We start from the raw sequence: 22,217 nt of genomic DNA, 5'->3' as shown, positions 1-22,217 counted from the left end.
CTAGAATAAAAACTAAACCTAGGTGGTGGAAGGGTTGATGATGACAAAAAGGTGGCGGGAAGGAGGGCCTGGACCCTTGAGGAAGAGCCATGGGGTGGCCAGGAGAGGAGGCCATGACGGAACTGGATAACACGTCATCAGCGCCACTGAACGCGGATTGACAACAGAACCAGCTCAATAAAGACAATACAATGCTCAATAAAGTCGTAGTTTTGTTATTTTTGGACCAAAATGTATTTTCGATGCTTCAAAATATTCTAACTAACCCATTGATGTCACATGGACAACTTTGATGATGTCTTTATTTCCTTTCTGGACAAGGACAGTATACTATACATACATTTTCAATGGAGGCACAGAAAGCTCTCAGACTAAATGTAAAATATCTTAAACTGTGTTCCGAAGATGAACGTTCTTACGGTTTTGGGACAACATGAGGGTGAGTCATTAATGAAATCATTTTCATTTTTGGGTGAACTAACCCTTTAATAAATTGAACAGTATTTACATTTGTTATTTTCGGGATCCCTGAAAATACACAAGCATGTCAGACAGAAACCAAACCAAGGGAAGAGGTTCACCTGATCAAGTCATCTACTGATTCATCGAGAAAGTATCACACAAACCAGTGCGGAAAAGACAAAATGAGGCATTTCGCATCAGTCTAAGGGACCTGATCGTTTGCTTTGTTCTGAAAAGGGGAGTTAATTTGTTATAATACTGCACTTTCAAAGCAAAATTGTGTTTATGCAAGTCAAATGCGAGTACAACTGTCCTCTTATTGGTCAGACTCTGATAGCACACCCACATCACAGAAACGTTAATTTTCGATGTCTGCATTTACATCTGCTAGATGCATTTTCAAGAGCGTTTGCTCATCTGCAATACATATTTTGAGACGTCAGGTGTCATATAGACATCTAGATGATGTCCGTAAGATGTTTATGGTCTAGAATGCATGTAAAACTACTCTTTTAAAGCCAGGGACACTTAACAAATGTAAGGCCGATTACAAAAGTAATTTGATATGGTTGGAATCTGTCTGTGTGTTCAGTTCAGTCTTCGAATGTTTATGAATTGTCCCCAGCTTAAAGGAGTTCACTTTAAAAAAAAAACAAAAAGAACTTTTGCTTATAATTTACTCACCCCCATGTCATCCAAGATGTCCATGTCTTTCTTTCTTCAGTCGAAAAGAAATTAAGGTTTTTGATGAAAACATTCCTGGATTTTTCTCCATATAATGGACTTCAATGGGAACCAAACGGTTGGACTTCAATGGCAACCAAATGGTTCAAGGTCCAAAAGACAGTTTCAGTGCAAACTGTTCAAAGGGCTTTAAACGATTCCAGACAATGAATAAGGGTCTTATCAAGCGCAACGATCACTCATTTAAAAAAAATGAATAAAGTTTAGTCTAGTTGAGTCTAGAAAAGATTTGTTCATTTGGATGAACGAGTTTGAATAGGAGAGTCACAAACGCTCATCACAGAGCACCATTTGAGCTTATAAAACTTTAACTTTGTTGTTTTGCTTTAACTTGATGAGACCCCCATTCATCGTCTGAAATCATTTAAAGCCCTTTGAACAGTTTGCACTGAAACTGTCTTTTGGACCTTGAACCGTTTGGTTCCCATTGAAGTCCAACTGTTTGATTCCCATTGAGTAAATTATCAGCAAAAGTTTTTTTAAAAGTGCTTTTAGTAACCAAACTCCATCGCACACCTGCAGGTGATAGGTGCGTCAGATAATAAGACCAGCTAGTCATTCAAGCAGATAAGGAACTCCCGCACACTATCATTACTTGCACTTTTTAATCAAGTTTATTCACACACAACGTTTCGGTCACACGACCTTCGTCAGGAGTATGTTTAAAAGTGCTTTTAAAAGTAGTTTTTTTTTTTAACTACTCCTTTAAGATGTTTATCAGATGTATTTACACAGCAGATGTTTTCCAGATCTCTAGTAGACATCTTACAGACATCTTTCATCAATATAATTGACAAGTTCGCTCCACAAGCTTATGTTTTAACTGTGTCGATAGACTTATATACGAATGTAGCCTTCAATCGTGCATTATAATATGGCCTATGCAATGCTGTTAAAGCGTCTGCAGTTGCTTCGTTGGGACAGCATTCTAGGCAATGCAATGTAGAGCAATTACACAACATGAGGCACTTTTTAGTTTTCAACTGCATTAACTAATGAGCTCACTCACAGAATCAGACACCGCTGCTTTTTATAAAACACATTTGCCGTTATGAATTGATACCACTTGGTTCAATGGTCCGGATTGCTTTTTCACCTCAACCGAACCGCTCCAGAGTTCGCTTGCAGTCGGGCCGAGACCAGCTCGTTCGGGTTGTATCGGAGCGATTGTTTTGGTGAGGATCCGAATGTTCATAAATGCCTAAGCGAACTGAACTAAATGAGAAACGCACCAGGTTCCAAGAAAGTGCCCTAAAATAATGTAGGGCTTGTTCCACAAAGACATCCAGAAACCTTGTTTGTTACTGTAAAAAAAAACAGAAGTATAGGTTCTTTTTAATTTGGTATGGTGCAATCTTATATTTCTACATAGTTACAACATTCAGCTTTTATTCAAGAAAAGACTTTTGTGCAAAAATGTTTTACATAGTATACTAGGGAGAAATGTCACTGTTCTTTTAACTTCAATAAATTACTTAAATTAGTGCTATTCAAGCAGTTTGAGTCAACACATGACCCCTTTGATTGTGTTCTGACAGGAGAGAGTTTGATTCGTCCTGCACAGTCTTTACTCAGACCGTCTTCATATGTACAACTGTTTGCCTGGAATGGAAAAACATCTTTCTCAAATAATTTACCACGTGTCCATTAAAAGCTGTCAGCCTTAACATCGTCTGTGGAGTTCAGACTGTTGTTGAAGTCCTCCTGATCACTGCTAGCCTCTGAGTCTGTGTTATTCAGAAGGTCCACTAATAAGCCAATAAGCTCACTGTCCTTCCGGCTGTCCGAGCTGGATTCACATTCAGACGGCCGAAGATTGCGGTGGATCATGGCCTGTAGGGAAGTGCGCAGGTCCCACAGCAACTCCCAGACATTAGGGGAAAACTCCCATCGTATGAGTGTATGACCTGGTAATGCCACCTCGACCCGATCTCCCAGGACTAAAAAAAAATAAAAATAAAAATTATATATATTACCACTGTATACACAACTTTTCAGAGCAAACATGAATTGATAAATGAGCTCACATTATATTTCAGTATGAAGTGAATATGGACGCTTGTTTCCACCATGCAATGAAGTAATAGGTATTGAACCATCACTGAACTTATTTAACCTGGACTGTGACGCTATTTTCCTCTAACGTCTTTAAACTTTGTTGCATTATTTTCCTGTTATCTCTGTAAAGCTGCTTTGAAATAATCTATATTGTAAAAAGTGCTGTATAAATAAATGTGACTTATCTCAAAATAAGTTTTTCTCTCAGAATTGCAAGTTCTAGGGAAAAAAAACCCCTCAGAATTGTGAGATATGAACACGCGATTGTTAAAAATAAACTTGGAAATGTGAGTTCTAAAGATATAAACTTGCAACTGCAAGAAAATAGCGATTACTGTTTTTTTTTTTTATAAATCCGTGGCGGAAACAATCTTCCATAGAATAATGATCAGATCCAACTCTGTGGGGATGGCAGGCATTCATTACCTCTCTCGCTGAGGTCACAGTCTGTGAGGAGCAACAGCGCTAGCGGATGAACCACCGAAGAGTCTCTGATGAACACTTGATCATTTGATTTCATAGCAGAGAAGAACGTGAGCCAGCGACTCGGGAGATTCCGATTTCCCCTAAACGACACACAACACATGACTTCAACTGAACAGGACAAGAATCATGCGTCTTAAACTCAGGAAAATCATCTGCAATGCAGATTGTGATGCACATTTTCACCAGCAGAGGCAAGGTGGTGACGTAATGAGGAACAATATCTACATTAGCGTCCACACAAGCGGACTATATCCTTGTTTACTCTAAGCGCTGCAGTTGCAAATGCCCAAGCTATTTAAAGCAGGATGGATTCTGATTGGCTGCCAATCGTTTTGTCTTATATAGCTGGGAAGCATTTTTTAAATCTTTATAGTTGAGGTGTGGACTCTGCTATTCTTTTACAATTAGAAGGATTTTTAAATCTAAAAAAATTAAAAATTGTATTATAGTTATCCTTGGTGTGAACAGGCCTTTACTCATTTCTCGTGTGAAGAGGTAAATTAATTTTATTAATTAATAGCAAAAAAAAAAAAATAGTGGGTGAAAAGTGGTCAGGATTTGGGATAGGACATTAATTACAGAATAAATCTCTGCTGAAATCCCCAATGTTTTCAAAAAGAAATTTCCTATAGAAATTCATATTACAACAATACACCATCAATGTTGATCCATCCATTTAGCAGATGTATTCATCTCTCTGACATCATATTCACCTGTTGACGGAGGAGCGGTGAAGCACCACAGGGGTGCTCTCCGTCCGGTAGGAGAGACTTTCTGGACGAAATCTTCCACCTTTGGTCACTGTGCCTCTTTTCACCTTGGTAAAGATCAGATATTTTATTAATAGATATGTGCCTATGCAGAAATTGTGCCAGATGCAGAAAGCCAGGGGTTATTGTTTTATGCTGGGATCAGTAATTACAAATCTGTTTTATTAGGAAATACAATTCATACAGTGAAACCATAAGCTTCGGGCTTGTCCACATAAAACCAGGCATCAAAACAAAATTGACTAGAGCAATAGTGTTTTAGTTAATGCAGTACTTTTCATGAATGAGTGAAACAAAGAAATGATCTTAGAAGATAAATGTCACATATAAATGTCCTGCATATATAGAGTCTCTGGAAGTGTGTGGTACCTGTATGAGGTTAGGATAGAGGCCAGCAACCAGCACTGCTTTAAGGAGCTGCTCCTGCTGACTGTTCTGGTTCATATGAGACGAGACACGCAGACATTCAGCAGAATGAGTCGACAGTCCAGCATCAGACAAGTTCTCACTGAACTGTTGCATCAGGCCTGTTTAAGAAAGGAAAGGTTTTTCGTTTACTATGGCTCCAAAATGACTAAAAGCAGCATCAAACTGACTGGGCATTTTACACTTGGTCTTCAAGCATACCATTTATGGCCACGGCAGACTTTTTAAAGGCAGTAAAGAAATCTAAAAATGCACTTTTTAAAAATGTACTTTAAGGATGCATCCCTGTGAAGGTTTTTTACTCATCAAGGACACTTCTGGCAAAATTTGGCTGTAAGCAAAATATGTTTTTTGTTCAGCCCTAGGTTCATGATTACATTTATTTCTAATTCATTTTACGTCATGGTTTTGTTTTCGACAATGGTTTTTAAGGTTTTTCTTGTGGGCCCATTTCTGTTTTGTTTTCATTTATTGTAGTTTCAGTAACTATAGCCAAAGAATTGGTTGAAGAATCAACAGAAAATTCCCAGAGTTTAGATTTATATAATCACACCTATTCATTCAGCAGCCGGTTTGAGGCAACAAGGAAACAAGCGTCTCACTCGTGGACAACGTATCATCTCTACATATCTGTTGCTTTCTGATTTCTTGCAGAAACAAGACAAGCCCTGATTCACAGAACAGCCAAGTTTAAGATGACACTTGTGTATGTTCTGGTTTTGCGTCACATTAAAGTAAGAGGCCAAAGCAAGTCCACCAACGTGTTACTCTGTTAACTCTTCTGTTTGGTGTGTTTGTTGGACAAAATTGTGGATTCTTTCTTTTGATTGGTCAGATCGCCTGTCAATCAAACTCCAGGAAAGGGTAAATTAAAAGACTCACACAACTATTGCGAAAGCTGCAAACACTTACTGATGCTCGAGAAGGAAGATGATGCATTAATCACTTTTTTTTTCCAATTAGCACTGCCTACAGGTCTATGGTCACCACCTCAAAGAGCATGCACAGAGAAGTCCACATTAAACATGATTTAATGACTTGTAAATTTAAGTACACATTGATGGCCTAAGACACGAAACGAGCGGTTTGTGTGAGAAAACAAACAGTATTTATCGTTTTTACCTCTTGTAACCACAGTCACTCATTGTTTACACTGAGATTTCGGAAGTTTTACCTTTTATTGTGAAGATCTAAACATATTTAGATATACAGGAAATCGCGATGGAAGATGATTTCGATATTTAGATCTTCACAATGAAAGGTAAAACTTCCGAAATCTCTGTGTAAACAATGAGCGACGTACACGCGCGAGAGATCACTTCCGGGTCTTTCCGCTGCTCGTCGGCGCGCTTGTGCAGACCGAAGCGCCCTCGCCCTCAGATCACTTGGACGTGGCTGTGATTACACGAGGTAAAACCGATATAAATACTGTTAGTTTTCTCACACAAACCGCTCGTTTCGTGTCTCAGGCCGTCAATGTGTACTTACATTTACGAGTCATTAAATCATGTTTAATTTGGACTTCTCTGTGCATGCTCTTTGAGGTGGTGACCATAGACCTCCATTATATGACTGACAGACAAGAATGGTTTGACCTAAAAATATTCAAAATTGAAAATACTGTGGAAACAAAGACACCTACATCTTGGATCCCCTTGAGGGAAGCTAAAACATATCAAAAATTAATTTCAATGTGAACTATCCCTTTAAGAAAATGGGGCTGTAAACTTTTGAGCACAACTGTAGATGAATAATGTCTCACCATGTATAAAGCGCAGACTGGCTCCAGACAGAGTATATTTGTCCAGAAAGTCATGTTTATTCTCCTTGCCTTGTTGCTCTTTCCATCTCTGGACAACTCGACTGTAGACCAGATAATCACTGCAGCTGGACCCACTCAGGGCGGCCTTGGCCTACACAGAGGAACAGTTTTTTTCGCACAGGAAAGAGAACTCAAGCAGAGAAACTTACACATGTGTGAATGCTAATACAGACAAACAGACTCTGACCTTGGAGACGAGGGCCCGGTTCTGCATGCTGTTATAGAAGGGGTCTCGAGTCAAACAGGCTGCCACAGACAAAATAGGAAGAACGCAAGAAAACACAGCGGAGAGGACCAAGACTTTCCCCAAGCGCGGGTCACAGGACATGCAGGCCACGCGCTGTCCCAGCGGAGTCAGATTCTCTGAGGCATCCAGCACACCTGACAGACACAGACAGTGTGTGTGTGTGAGAGAGAGTCAGCTCAAGTTTCCATTTGTACCATGTCCTATAACTTTGCTCAATATAAATAGAAAAATGAAAAGTAAGGTTGAGTTAAGGTAGTGTGTTTTTAATGTACCATAGAGGTTGTGTATTTTTCTATCTTGTATGTGACAAATTGACAATATTGACCACAGACAATAAAATCTCTTAGTCAAAAACAACCACAAAAAAGTAGTGCTAACGACATCTGTTCAGATCAACAATTATGCAAATGTGATGAGGTGTTAAATTGTGTGTGTGTGTGTGTGTGTGTATCATTTATAGCATTGGAATTCATGGTTTTAACATGCACTTCAGCTTTTCAAGCAAGGTTATTATCGATAACTAAAACCTGAACTAAAGCCATCAAAAGTTAGACATTTTATTGAACTTGAAGTACTAAAATAACTTGCATCTTAAATGAAAACAAAAATTATAATTAGTAATACATACTTATATTCCAAAAAGTAATATTTAAGAAATAAAATATATTAAGAAATAAACAACAACACTTACTTTTAAATAAAAAACACAAATCTAACACAGTTATACTATCCTTAAAAATGCGATGTGGTCCTCAGGAAATCTTTTCCGGGTGTCTATTTACACCGCGTTATAAAAGCCTGCATTCTTGGGAAAAATATTTGCTCCAACTCCGCCCACAATTCACCTTTGGCTAAGCCACGCCCTAGAATGTAGATTGACCAATCACAGCACAGCCAAGAACGAGCTCCCACAGAGGTCGGACACTTTTTCACAGCGCTTCATTGACTTTCAACACAGGTGTCTCATATTTTTGGTATCGGCAGGCTATTACCGTCGTAGTTTTATCCAAAATACGGTTAAGCGTTGTGCCTCGGGCATTTAACACAGATACGCGTTTCCCAGAGAGGTTGGAGGGGGGTGTCCGTTTTTTCCCTTCCCAAAACCGAAGTCAAATCCTGACAAGTGTCGTCTTTGGAAACTGTGTGGATGTCCTCAGTCAGCTAAACCCCGCAAAGATCAACAAGCACATCTTTTTTACTTCTAACCTTACTGTGAAGTTATACTAGTTAGACCGTTTTAGGTTATGATTTCGGTTCTCATACCGGTTGTTGATACGCTAGCACACGCTAATAAATACAACGTTATACTCGTGTAGTCCGTTTGCTTTGTAATAACGATTATAGAAGTGAATAGAGACCTACCCAGCTTTGGATGAACAGTGTTGCTCCCTGATATTGTTAGTCCCAGCCTCCATCTCGATTAGTAGGATATGCGGTGGTTCATTTTTTGACTGACCGGTAACGTTATGCTTTTGCCTCTATTTTGGATGCCTTGTTGTTTCTTGCGTTTCACCTGTATGTCTTGAATATAGCCTTCGAACGCATATTGCAGCCCCTTTTGCCTACTTCTATCGGACACTTTATTTGCTGCTTTATAAAAGTTTGATAACATTTCAGCAGGAACAGCTGTTACAGCATAAGCCATGCAGAGCACAGATGAAGTTTGACGGATGTAGCAACAGTAACTAAGGGGGGCGGGGCTTAGCCAAAGGTGAATTGTGTGTTTGAGGCAGACAACATTACAAAAGAAACCTGTCTGATAACAGGAGCCGGGCGTAGAGCAAGGCGAGTGACTATACACACTGCAAAGAAAATACTTTTTGTTGCCGTTTACACCGTGTAACTGCAAACAGCCGCTGCCGATATTTTTTTTTGCCCTGTATGAGCTGTGAACCGAAGCGTTTAAATCGTGTTAAATCTGCAAGTCAAAGTTACACTGTTACATTGTAAAAGGCCAAATGTAAACACATGAATCTAGAAACACCTCAGTACATCAGTCTATTGAGAGATGCTGTACAGTAACTAACATGAATGGGTTTTCTCCATATTTTACTGATTGTGTATGAATCAAGTGTGTGTATGTTATTTAGACAGTCACACTGTTGTTGCTCTTAAAAACATTGCATCCATTTGGACCAGTCTTCTACAAATGCCCTTCAACAAAATTCTACTTTCAGCAACATTTAAAACCATTACCAATTTCCATTAGGTTCTTCACAGCAGCTTTCACGGCCTGCCTGTCTGGGGAGTCGAGCACTTGCGACAGGAAGTCCACAGCCTGGATGAGAAAGAATGACAATGTTTTCAATGCAATCAGATCTTGATTATGTCGAGAACTGACAAAATGAAGCCTCTTTGCAGGTCAAAACCGTTATTCTGTAAACAGTGACCAGAAGGCAGATTTGAACATGGGTTTGCTCCCTCACTTTGCTGTCTGGACAGTGGATCTTGGCTTGTATGACCACGCTCTCCAGAGGGGTGCGCAGGATTTCAGGGATGGGGAACGTGTCCATGCTGTCCAGCTGTTTTCGGGGGTAGAGGTGGTAGGCATGTCCAGGTTGGCAGCGGCCTGCCCTTCCTCTTCGCTGAGTAACGTTTGCTTGTGAAATCCAGACCGTGTTCAGACCAGAGACCTGAGAACACAAAGCATCAGCTTTCAACGGCTTTACTTTTCCTGCTATGCCAGTTCTCATAACTTTAAAGTCGTCACATTGAGATCAAAATGGACAAATCTTGTTTTTTTTATGGAATATTGCAGTTTATTATAAACGATTTATCCGTGCACCTCACTATCGTTTTAAATTCATGTGCATCAACCTTTAATTAAAATAACTTACAGCTTCTTCGATAACGAGGGCGGAGCAACCTGTCACTCACATGAGATCAGCCAATAGCAAACCACAACCATCCAATCAATTCCCCACCGACAAAATCAAGCTCCGCCCCACATTTGTTCTTGTTTGAAAAGCAGATTCACTCGTCACAACAGGAAAGGAAAGACAAACGTAACTTCCGTTTCACGCAGACTTTAAAGCGACGAGGGAAGGACCTTTGTTCTGGGGTCGTAGTTCTGCTCTTTCTGAGAGCCGGCGTCCACCACGTGCACGATGTCGTCTATGGTGATGGACGTCTCAGCGATGTTGGTGGCCAGGACGATCTTCCGCAGGCCCTTCGGAGGGCGCTGGAACACAGCTTGCTGATCCGCTACAGCCATACTGGAGTGCACTGCAGGAGAAACAGGAGAAGCGTGTCCTCAAAACGACTGGCATGCATCTCATACACAGATGAGTGGGAGGAGTCAAAGACAGTTATTCAGTCATTTAATTTGACTTAGTGATCAATCAATATAACAGCTACGGAAATTAATCAGACGGTTATGGCTAAGTTAAGACTACAGGCAAAACTGATTTCTCAAATCAAATCTTTTCAGGCAGTGTCGGCACTATTAATTGCAAATGATTAAATAAGATTTGTATGTCCAGACATACAAAAGCAGACGCTATATTTTTTTGAATACAGTTTGCATACTTTCTTTGTTTATCAGTCATATCTAATATGTATGTCAACAACAGAGACCGTAAAGTTTAAACTAATGAAGTAGACAGATAACGTGAGTGCCGTTTTCAGCGCCACCTGTCAAAATAAAAGTCCTGTTTCTAACATATTGGCCAATAAGAAAAACTTATCGGCTAAAGCTGATATTTTAAAAACACTGAATATCGGCCGACCATTAGAGGTTATATATATTATTATGTCTCACGTTCTGTGCTGTAATCACAGGCAAAATCTTTAGACATACCGTTTGAATACCGTACGAATATTTACGGCATTTACAATTTTGACGTTATCATTTTGTGTTTTTTAAGAGAGATGCAAATGACCATTTGAAATCCGATTCTAGCAAACAGAGCGCCCACAGAGAAACGCATATGTAAAAATCTGATTGGAATTGCATTTCAAACCAGCTCCAAATGTGGTTTGAATCTGATTTTATGTGTTATTTTGCTGTCAAGACTATCACCTTATTTGACTACCGTTAATTATGCATGATTACATGCAACTAACCACATGTTGTTAATATCACTCTGTATTTAAATGTATAATTACACTGTAGCTAAGACACCTTAAAATAAAATGAAACATTTTTGTAGGCCAAAACCTAGAAAACACAATATCATTTAAACATCTCCGGTTCCGTCATTCAGAAGTCTTTTTTTATGGGTTTTTGGTTAAATGTAAGCTCAAGATATTTTAATGTTTTATTCATCAGTAATACTCCCTGGTGATATTTTTTAAGATTTTACTTGTCTTGGAAAAGGTTGTTGCTAACAAGAGGCTATGTGTTCAATTGTTAAGATTATTACGATGGACAAAACTTGCAAGAATAAGCAGCTTTTGTTATGCCGGCTTCAGAAAACACGATTTTGGCACGATCAGTTGACGTATGTTGTAGGTATTCGTAAACGACAATGGGCGTCGGGACTCAAGGATTGATTGTTACACCTCATATAGCGAGTCATACAGTAGTATACGACAACTGATGCCGCACCTGCGATGCTTCACGACGCCCAGCCAAAAAGACTCAAATTTTTAATCTTTTTATCTGTCCTTCATGACGAGTTATGTCACATCTGTGACTTTGACCAATAGGAGCACAGAAGCTCTGTACACAGCTTTCAAACATGGTAAAATGAACCCTGATATCACACATACATCACAGAGACGCTGTGTACACTTTAACGACAAAATCACATAATCTTACACGTGACTATCGAGACAAAAATATTGTGTCGTCTAAACCTGGCATTAGCCACAGAAGACCTTATTCTCTGCAATAATCCAAACACCAATGGAAAAATCCTATTGGGTTTTAGTCAAGGGAACCTGAAGCTGACTTAAGGCTGGCCTATAAAAATACATCATCACTGAAGCGCTCGATTTGGCTATTACAAAACTTTCTGCATTGACAAATAAATGGTGTCCAATTGGCTGATTAAAAGAAATGTTAGCTTCAATGCCACATTATTTTTGAGTTTGCCATTATTCAATATTTTATCAAATGAAGGCATTGAATCAGTCATCATCCGATAAAGTTGCAGCTGGTGTGCTTACATGGTAAAATCATCTGTGAGCCTGATCTGTATGCCGGTCTCTCCTCCAGTTTCTGCTGTATGAGTTTAATGTCTTGCCATCCTGGGAGGAAACACAACACAGCACCTGGAAAAGAGCAAACACTGTTAGTCAAAATACAAGAGAGCAGACACAAACATTTAACATCTGAACGAATGTGTATTCTCAGAAAAAAAAAAAAAAGGTTCTATATATATATATATATATTGTATAATTGAATATTATATATATATATATATATATATATATATAATATATTCTTGACTCAATTTTAAAGAACTAAGGAGAAATGTCATTAATGATTGCACAATCCCTTTTTAATTTGGTAATTAACCATTTTTAATTGGTTATTTCTGAATTAAATGAATAAAAACAACATGAATCAGTTACAACTAAATACATAAAATGATCCTATGATGAAGGGTTCTATATATGAAGTGCCTGACAGAAAGAACCCTTTAAGGTTTTATATATAGCATTTGTATTTCTAATGGTGTGGTTTGGTTTCAGGATACAGGATGCCATTTAAAGGAGTAGTTCACTTTTAAAATAACTTTTGCTGATAATTTATTCACCCCCATGTCATTCAAGATGTCCATGTCATTCTTTCTTCAGTCAAAAGAAATTAAGGTTTTTGATGAAAACATTCCAGGATTTTTCTCCATATAATGGATATTATATATCACATATATATTATATAACATATCAGTGGGAACCAAACGGTTCAAGGTCCAAGACAGTTCAAAGGGCTTTAAACGATTCCAGACGATGAATAAGGGTATTATCAAGCGAAACAATTACTATTGTAATAAATAAATAACAAAGTTTAAGTTTTATAAGCACAAATGGTCGGCTTGCTCTGTTCTGTGATGAGCGTTCGTGACTCTCCTGTTCGAACTCGTTCATCAAAATGAGTCTTTTGGTTCATTCAATGAACGAAATGAACGAATTGACTCGGAAAAAGATTTGTTCATTTTGAATTTTGAGTTGCAATTTGTACTGAAACTGTCTTTTGGACCTTGAACCGTTTGGTTCCCATTGAAGTCCATTAAATGGAGAAAAATCCTGGAATGTTTTCATCAAAAACCTTAATTTCTTTTCGACTGGAGAAAGAAAGACATGGACATCTTGGATGACATGGGGGTGAGTAAATTATCAGCAAAAGTTTTTTTTTAAAGTGAACTAATCCTTTAAGTCCCTTTAAATTAATATTGATATAATTGATGGGAAAAACTGTAACCACATCTGTTTAATAGTATGACTAAGTTCAGTGTCTAATGCAAATCACAAAAATATTATTTGTCATTTTTGTCAATTGCAATTATTAATAAAATAACTTTTATGGGGTTACCTTGCTATTGCAATAATACATATTAGTGTACTGTATATTTAAAAAAAAATCATTCTATCAGTTTAATAATCATAATCAATTTAATAATAAATAGTATAATAAAACAAAGTATTAATAAAAGTATCACTTAAAAAGATTAGTATTATCTTTATTATTTCATTTAAATTTACAGAACAGTAAAATTAAAATACTAACATTTATGGTTGTCCTCATTTTTTTTAAACCATTGAGCTTTTATTTTGGCATTAAACCACGGGGAGACCTTAACGCTTCTCTTTGTTGACAACAACAGATTTATAAAGGATTCTCATTACGAATTTGGGAAGATGGTTGGCACATGTTGCGTTCCCAAATGCATATTACAAACAAACACAGCACTTGCAGAGTAGCATTTACTGTGAATAGAACCTGAAAATGAACACGTTTCTTTACTCTGAAACATGCAGCGTGTCGGACTATAGATTTATCACAACCGTTGCAATTTGATGAAGGAAGCCATATCACACTCTCAGAACAACTACACACTGTCAAAGTTAATTTAAAAAAAAAATACCGGGCAACTAGCGAGGAACAGTTTCAAAGCCGATTTTTGCTTTTACTCAATTGGCGCTTTGAACCCTAACATGAAAACAGTGTCACACAGATGTTGCAGAGAGCTTGTGAAGCGCTGCGAGAAGCAATCCGTGCTTAAAATGTTTTCGAAAACACATTTTTTTGCAGTTTATTTAGTAATTGTTTAAGGCCATTCAGTGATTTCAATCAGCATAACCTGTCAAATAAAATGTTATTAATTCCAAATTTACTGTGGCAAATCTAAAACAATGCAGCAGGTTAGAAGACAAATAAACCCCCCCTTTAACGACGTGTTCATATACAGAGCCTGTTTACACTTGACACTTCATGCGTCTTCTCCAATCAAATATCCATTCCATTTGTTAATTGTTCCATTTTTAATTGGCCACATAAATGCGTCTCAATGAAGTGTCCAAGTGTAAACAATGTAGGCCCCAAAGATGATCACATCGTCTATTTTGTGAACCCTTGAAATCCCCTTTACCTGGCTCTCCAGACCTGTGAATATGGTCTATCACATCCGCCACCAGATCAAGATCAGGAGCGACGTCTTTTTCTTCCTGGAGACGAAGAATAAAAAGCAAATCCTTACAGCGTGAACCACACAACCAAACCAGATGATGCATGTCAGCCTTCATCTGAACGTACCGCCCCGTTCCTCTTCTCCCTGCTCTTCTCCAGGAGCGGTCGACCCATCTCGGTCATCACCTCCTCCAGGTACCTCGCCTGCACCGGGTGCATGAATCCAGGCACACGCACCACTGGGCATCCCCCGAAATACTGAGCCAGCCGGCGCGTGTCTCCGGTCGCGCTCATCAGGACCACTCGCAGCTCTGGGTTCTCCTTCAGGACCGAGTGCAGCAGGGCCAGGAGCAGGTCGGTGTTGACGTCTCTCTCGTGGACCTCGTCCACCACGACGTGGCTGATGCCCTGGAGGCCAGGGTTGGATTGTAGTTTCCGCAGGAGGACGCCGACGGTGAGGAAGAGCAGAGCGCCACCGCTGCGCTCAGGAGGACGAGACTCCAGACGCACCTGGAAGAGCCAGAGACATGCGTTTAATGGCGCTTTTCCATTACCAGTACCACCTCGACTCGGCTCGCTTTTCGTTCCGTTTTCCATTGGAGACAGTACCACCACAAATAGTACCCGGTCGTCATAGCGACACCTTTCGTTCCTCGTTGCCCTATCAAGCTCTCGCTGGATCCTCTCTTCGGTCACCAAACAAAGGAAAGTCTGCACCTCCTCGTTTGACCACGGCGTATTCTTCCGAGTTGCCATAATAATAGTAGTAGTAAGTTTAGTAACTATCTCTGGGCAAACTATTTAAAAATGGCGGGGTTATTCTGGATACTCCATCTGGCACGTGTAATGATGACGCAGTGAATGGTGCTGATTCTCTCTGACCAATCAGCAGTCGGCATTGTTTTCACGTCACATTTTAGTACCGGCTCAGCTCGCCTTAGCTCGCTCAGAACCTCGCCGGAGGTGGTACAAAAAAAGTACCCGAAAGCAGGTACAGGTACAACTTTTACACAGTGGAAAACCAAACAAACGCGAGCCGAGTCGAGCTGGTACTGTGTAGTGGAAAAGCGCCATATGTCTCAAGAAAAGGCTGCATTTCAGGGACGGGTAACTTTATATCCCAAATGTGATGGGATTAGGGTTGGGTATCGAGAATCGAGTATCGATTGGAACCGGGACTAACTTTTCATTTTTCCCGGAATCGTTCAAAAGTTAAAATTTCGATTCTTAGTTTTGATATTCACAGTCCGCCGAGCGGAACAAGAAACCGCTGAACAACACCAACGAAGAAGCGTCTACCGGAAGTGTTGGCATAACCGCGCGAGTCGAACATGAGTAGCTTACGTAGGCGGTCCAAGGTGTGGCTTCACTTTTCTAAAAATAACGAAATCTCGGCAAAATGCTAAATTTGAGACAAAAGGAGTATTTGTGACAGGAGTATTTCCTTCAGAAATACCATTGGTTAGCAAGGTTAGCTAAACTTTTTTGACCCTGCCTCTTAAAAGAATCGGAATCGAGAATCGTTAGGAACCGGAATCGAAACAAGGAATCGGAATCAGAATCGTTCAAATTCGAACGATACCCAACCCTAGATGGGAAAATAAAATAATATGCTCTAAGGCAAGAGTAATCATTGTTGACAAAGTCTCTCTCTCTCTCTCAGCATTATTGCCGCTCATTTTGTAGGGTCCGCTTCACACACACATGATTTGGCACAGGTTTTACTTTTGATGCCCTTCCTTTCACAACACTGACACAATCACAATCACACTCATGCTACGACATAGCTAACTGAGACTAAACCCATACATTTTTAAGAAAAATGTTCAGTTATCATTTAAAAATGTTGTCTCGATTAATCATGGAAAGATTTCTTTAACGAGATGAAAACAACTTCAGAAAAAAAGAAAAAGAAAGTATGGGCAGGGACTTGGTTCTATCCATCAATTGTTGATTGGATGTTGAGAGTCGATGGTAAGAAAGGGGCGGGGTTAAAGCAGACTAAATGATCGGAGAAGTCCTACGTACGTCACCAGAGAGATCTTCCATTACACCGGAAGATCCAGTTATGACATTGATTAAAAATACAAAGTCAACAAATCACCACTCGTGCAATAATATCAATAAACGCATTTCTAAAATAGATTTAAAAAAATAAATAAAAAAAAAACAGATTGAAAGGACAGAATGTTTTGGGTGTTCTTGCCTGGTATCCCACACAGTGGCGGAGGGCGGGTCCCATCTCCTGCGCCACACGCTGCGCCACAGACACGGCACTAATGCGACGAGGCTGTGTGACCAGGATGTTGCATTTGGCCCCGTCTCCGCTCCTAACGCAGCCCTCCAACAGGAAGCGTGGGATCCGCGTGGTCTTCCCGCAGCCCGTCTCTCCAGCGATCACGACCACCTGTGAGGACTTCACCGCTGCGAGCAGGCTCTCTTTATAGGAGTCCACCGGAAGCTCCACCCCTCGGCCGGGCCCCGCCCCCACCCACAGGCCGAGCAGGTGGTCGCTGAGACTCTCCTGCTCCTCGGGGCGCAGAGGGCGGTATGGCTTATTAGTAATAACATCTTTAATGAAGTCGTCCTCATCATCGTCATCTGAACTGATGGAAGACGACTGAACTGATCGCTGCTCCTCTTCATTCCACAACTTCTGAACTTCAGCCTCGACTGGATGCTGAAACGTCAAAAAGTTATGATGTTACACAATTAACAAAATAATTGAATAATCGTGTATTTTGTTTTACTGCACTGGTGGATTTTTCACGTTTCAAAGCCAAGTCCCCTTTTCTTGTCCATTTCTGGACCATTTTACTAAAAGAATTGTGTCAAGCTAGTTTAACGCTCATTAACTCTTTCCCCGCCAGCGTTTTTGTTAAAAGTTATTTTAGATCAGTGTTTTTTTTTTAATCATTTTCACAAAAATATTATGGCCCCCGAAATATTTTGTTCTATGAATATCTGTAGTACAATATCAAAAGCACAGACCCTCTGCCGTTTTATTCTAGCTTCATGCTTTTCTTTTTCATCAACACTTGAATATGGGCAAGTTTCATCAACAAAACAACATTTTGAGCAAAAAGCTGAGAAAATTCAAGTTTTTTTCAAAGACTACATTCAGAACGATGATCAAAACACAGATAGAGTAGCCAAAGTTCATATCAAAATTCATATCCAAATTAAGCCAAATAAAATGTATTGGTAACACTGTATTCTAAGGTTGCAGTTACATGTACTTATTATATTTATCTACCAGTAAAATATGCATAATTACAAGTAACTAACCCCAAACCAAACCCTTACCTTAACTATAGTAAGTACTGTACATGTAGTTAATTAATATTAATCAGTACCGTATTGTTCAGAATATAAGACAACCCTGATAATAAGACTTTAAACAGATGTACAGAAGAAACCCTTAAGATGCATCTTTTGGAAAAAGTTAAGAAAATGCTTTTATTTCAAAATAACTTTTATATAGCATATTTCTCATATTTAAATTTTTGTATCGAAAGTATTGTAAATACCAGTAAAATGTGCTAACCATCACATTAAAAAATAAACACTTTTATAAAAAAATAACCTGTAAACCAGAAGTAAATAATAATTAGGCGACCCATCTCATTGTGAAAACCATGTAGCCTACCAACATTATTTTAACAGTAGAAGTGAAATCTTATTAGTTTTGAAATCTGGGTGCCTTCTTGCGTTTTAAAATCACGTACGGGGGAAGTTTGGTCCCGTCAGCAAGGCAAGAAAACATGACAGTCTTATGCTACGTTCACACCGGACGCGAATCGCGCGTCAAATTCGCGCCTGACGCGTCTAGTTTGACGCTTGACCACTTTGTGTTAATTCGCGTGTCAAGAGCGAAACTGGCGCGCGTAAAAACAAAAGCTTGAAGTGAAATTTACGCGCGTGACGTGCGTCAAAATCGAAATCCGTTGGCGGCCATTGTTTTTATGTCGACCGAGCATTCATCAAGAGAGTTACCGCTCTGTATTTACTCGGGAGAGCAGAACAGCGGCGTGGGGATCATCGTCGCCGTATATTTGTGTCCACCGGACCCTTCAGAGCCGAACCGTTTGGCGAGTTTCACCATTTGCTCGCTCCAGGAGCTGCGCTGGATGACGGCCGCTGTCAGCGGTACTTCCGCCTGTCCCGCGCCCAGTTTGATGACATGTTGTCCCGCATCGGAGCGAGGATCACCCTCGCCCTCATCCATCTAATCTAGCTGTCATTTATTTTTGTTTTGATAATAAATAGAGCCAGCCTTCAAAAGTTATTAACCTGTCTGTGATTTTTTTTTTCTCTCTCTCACGTCCAGACACGAATTTATGCACATATGTTGATTGTCTTTACAACATAATACTATTTCATATAATCTAGCTATGGAATGAATAACATTCAATACAAAATGAACATGTCTCGTATATTGAAATAATGTTTTAAGTGATGAAACATTTGCTTTGTTGTGCATAATCCCACCATGCATTTAGTCATATTAACAAAATAATTTATTGAAGCATCCAGACACTTCACCACGTGAGCAAGCAGCTAGGCTCCTGATTGGTTAACGCGGCGCGAATTCACGCCAAAGTTCAGATTTTTCAACTCGGGCGGCAGACGCGAATTCGCGTCAAACGCGTGAATGCACAAATGGCACTAACTGAATCATTCGCGCTTAACGCGCCAGACGCTCAATTCGCGCGAACTTGACGCGCGAATGAGGCGTATTCGCGTCTTCCGCACCTCGCTCCACGCCTCATTCGCGCCGCAGGAATTTTTCACGCGCGTAAAGCGTCTTTGCATTGACTTAACATTGAAATCATTCGCGCCTGACGCGCTATTCGCGTCCGGTGTGAACGTAGCATTAGACGGTAAGCTTTTCTTTGATTGTTTGCATTTTTAAAGGATTAGTTCACTTTTGAAAAAACTTTTGCTGGTAATTTCCTCACCCCCATGTCATCCAAGATGTCCATGTCTTTCTTTCCTCAGTCAAAAAGAAATTTAGGTTTTTGATGAAAACATTCCAGGATTTTTCTCCATATAATGGACTTCAATGGGAACCAGATGGTCCGAGGTCCAAAAGACAGTTAATAACAGTTTCAGATGCAGCTTCAAATGTCTTTAAACGACACCAGACGATGAATAAGGGTCTTATCATGCGAAACGATCGGTTATTTCAAAACTTATTCCAAAAATGTAACTTTTCTAAGGACAAATGCTAGCCTTGCTATATTCTCTGAGGCGCGTTTGTAACGTCACGTAGTACGTAATTACGTTCAAAAGGTCACGGGCGACGTAGCCGGAAGTACAGAATCAAAATCGTCCGACATCGTTGTTTTTCCTTTTAATTCCTTTTTTTGTAAACGGCGTTTGAGTTAGTTTGCACGTTCAACCTATGCGTTCAACTTGTAAACACTCTGACTCTGTACTTTCGGCTACCTCGCCCGTGACCTTAATTACGTAATTACGTAATACGTGACGTTGCAAACGTGCCTCACAGAATAGAGCAAGGCTAGCATTTGTCCTTAGAAAAGTTACATTTTTGGAATAAGTTTTGAAATAACCGCTCGTTTCGCATGATAAGACCCTTATTCATCGTCTGATATCGTTTAAAGACATTTGAAGCTGCATCTGAAACTGTTATTAACTGTCTTTTGGACCTTGAACCATCCCGGTTCCCATTGAAGTCCATTATATGGAGAAAAATCCTGGAATGTTTTCATCAAAAACCTTAATTTCTTTTCGACTGAGGAAAGAAAGACATGGACATCTTGGATGACATGGGGGTGAGGAAATTATCAGCAAAAGTTTTTTCAAAAGTGAACTAATCCTTTAAGACCGCGATCTTCAAACATTACACTCTGACATATTTCTTGGCGCGAGTATTTGGCGCCACCTATTGTTGCATGTGAATTGTTGACATGTAAAAGTCTAGATCCTAAATATAAGAAAATACCGTTTTTCAGATGCATTTCTAAAAAAAACTCTTGTATTCAGAACAATATGGTACTTGTTCGAGTAAATACAATGTAACTAGGTCACCCTAAATAAAGTGTAACCAAATTATTTGTGCTCATCTATATTCTAACGTACATAATTATGAAGCGTTTATAGTGCAAAGTAAAACACCGATTGGCCAGAGTGAGTCTCATGTATGTCACCTGTGCGAGGTACTGTTGAATCCTCTGTTCCAGATCCTGGGGTATTTCAACACGGCAGGGTCGCCTGTGCCTCTCGCCTGCTTCACGCACCTCCTGCTGATGGTACCTGGCGTGAGTCAGAGGGTTGTTCTGCTCATCCAGAAGCTTCAGTTCCTGTGAGCATAATCAAAACAGTCAGCTGGTGAATATCAGTGCTGGTGCTAGATGACAAGCACAGGACTTCCTATTGAAACAGGAAGTAAGGGTTACTGGAAATTGATTTGTTACTTAAAACTGTTAGTGGTATTAGTTCAAGGAGATGTTCAAAAGCTGCGCTTCAGAGAATGGTGGTGCATTCATGCCATCTCAGAAATATGAAAACTAGAAGTTCATAAATTCGATTAACAAGTTTGTTGACATAACTTGTATTTACGCATTTCTAACAGAGCAGCATTTGCTGAAGGGGCGGCACGCACAAATAAACACACAGTGCGACTGGTGTAGTCGGATTCATGACCAAATGACTCTTGTGAGCAGACTCTCCAAAGCCTGTTAACCGTCAAGTGGTGGCAGGACAGTTGGCCTGCTTTTTATATTCCCTATTTTCCTCATCACAACATATTTTAGGTATAATTTGCACTCTTAAACACAAAACAAATTGAAAGTTGACATTGTATTACTATGTAAACGGCACTTTAAAACCTTTAAGCGACAAGTAGTGTTGCAGTACTCAAGACCGGCAAGAGAACTTTTTGATGGTCTTGGTCTTGTCTCGGACATTGAGGACTCTGGATTTTTTTTTTTTTCAAGACCACAAGACCATAACTGTGAAAATATCATAATAATATCATGATATCAAAATATCATATAATTTGCCAGTTTATTGATTCATTTTTTGTTAACATCCTTGCTTTTAATGTATGTAAAACGTACTGATTCAAATCCAAGCAATAACGTGACTCATTGGTCATTGCTAATTATGTATTTTTGTTACCGCTGCCTGTCACCCATGTATTCATTTTCATGTATTGTTAATAAAAGGCGGAGAAAAGTGAAGACTTGTTTTATATTCTGTACTAAATGATGGAAGTCACCCAGGAGTATTGAATAAAGATGGTTTATTTCAGCTTTGAGTGTTAAATATCTCTGTTTTTATGGGAATGTGGATCTTTCAGATCAATTTGAGAAGCTCTTTTGATCATGTTTCACATTTTATTGTGTCATGTAGTGTGGGGCGCTGGTCTTGGTCTTGACTCGGTCTCACCCTCCCTTGGTCTTGGTCTTGTCTCGATCTCGATACACTCTGGTCTTGGTCTTGTCTCGGTCTCGGGTTAGGTGGTCTTGACTACAACACTTGTTAGACCTATGGCTTTGATTTATGGCTTTTTGTGGCTTTTGATTTATGTATCAAGTCCAAATCATTTTATAAAATGATTAAAAAAATAAATAAATTATAAAAAAAAAAAAAAAAAAA

General features: G+C 39.5%; 1 protein-coding gene across 1 annotated transcript in view; it reads right to left on the bottom strand.

Moving 5' to 3' along the window:
* Window positions 1–2,517: 2,517 nt before the first annotated feature.
* dhx30 (DExH-box helicase 30) overlaps window positions 2,518–22,217 on the bottom strand; it is a 30,469-nt gene continuing 10,769 nt past the window's right edge. The window contains exons 7-20 of the mRNA XM_089130828.1: window positions 20,765–20,917; window positions 16,798–17,271; window positions 14,718–15,101; window positions 14,554–14,629; window positions 12,128–12,232; window positions 10,065–10,240; window positions 9,442–9,648; window positions 9,212–9,293; window positions 6,956–7,149; window positions 6,709–6,859; window positions 4,890–5,047; window positions 4,464–4,567; window positions 3,691–3,830; window positions 2,518–3,146 (exon numbers count right to left, since the gene is read on the bottom strand). Coding sequence (XP_088986954.1) covers window positions 2,854–3,146; window positions 3,691–3,830; window positions 4,464–4,567; window positions 4,890–5,047; window positions 6,709–6,859; window positions 6,956–7,149; window positions 9,212–9,293; window positions 9,442–9,648; window positions 10,065–10,240; window positions 12,128–12,232; window positions 14,554–14,629; window positions 14,718–15,101; window positions 16,798–17,271; window positions 20,765–20,917 — 2,697 coding nt within the window. The 3' untranslated portion in view covers window positions 2,518–2,853. The remainder of the gene's footprint in view (window positions 3,147–3,690; window positions 3,831–4,463; window positions 4,568–4,889; window positions 5,048–6,708; window positions 6,860–6,955; window positions 7,150–9,211; window positions 9,294–9,441; window positions 9,649–10,064; window positions 10,241–12,127; window positions 12,233–14,553; window positions 14,630–14,717; window positions 15,102–16,797; window positions 17,272–20,764; window positions 20,918–22,217) is intronic.

Source organism: Pimephales promelas, chromosome 5 (genome assembly GCF_988280905.1).
Source record: "Pimephales promelas chromosome 5, fPimPro1.hap1.1, whole genome shotgun sequence".
NCBI classification, from domain to species: Eukaryota; Metazoa; Chordata; class Actinopteri; order Cypriniformes; family Leuciscidae; genus Pimephales; species Pimephales promelas.
Note: the sequence above shows the minus strand (reverse complement) of the source record. Positions and strands in the feature narration are given on the sequence as shown.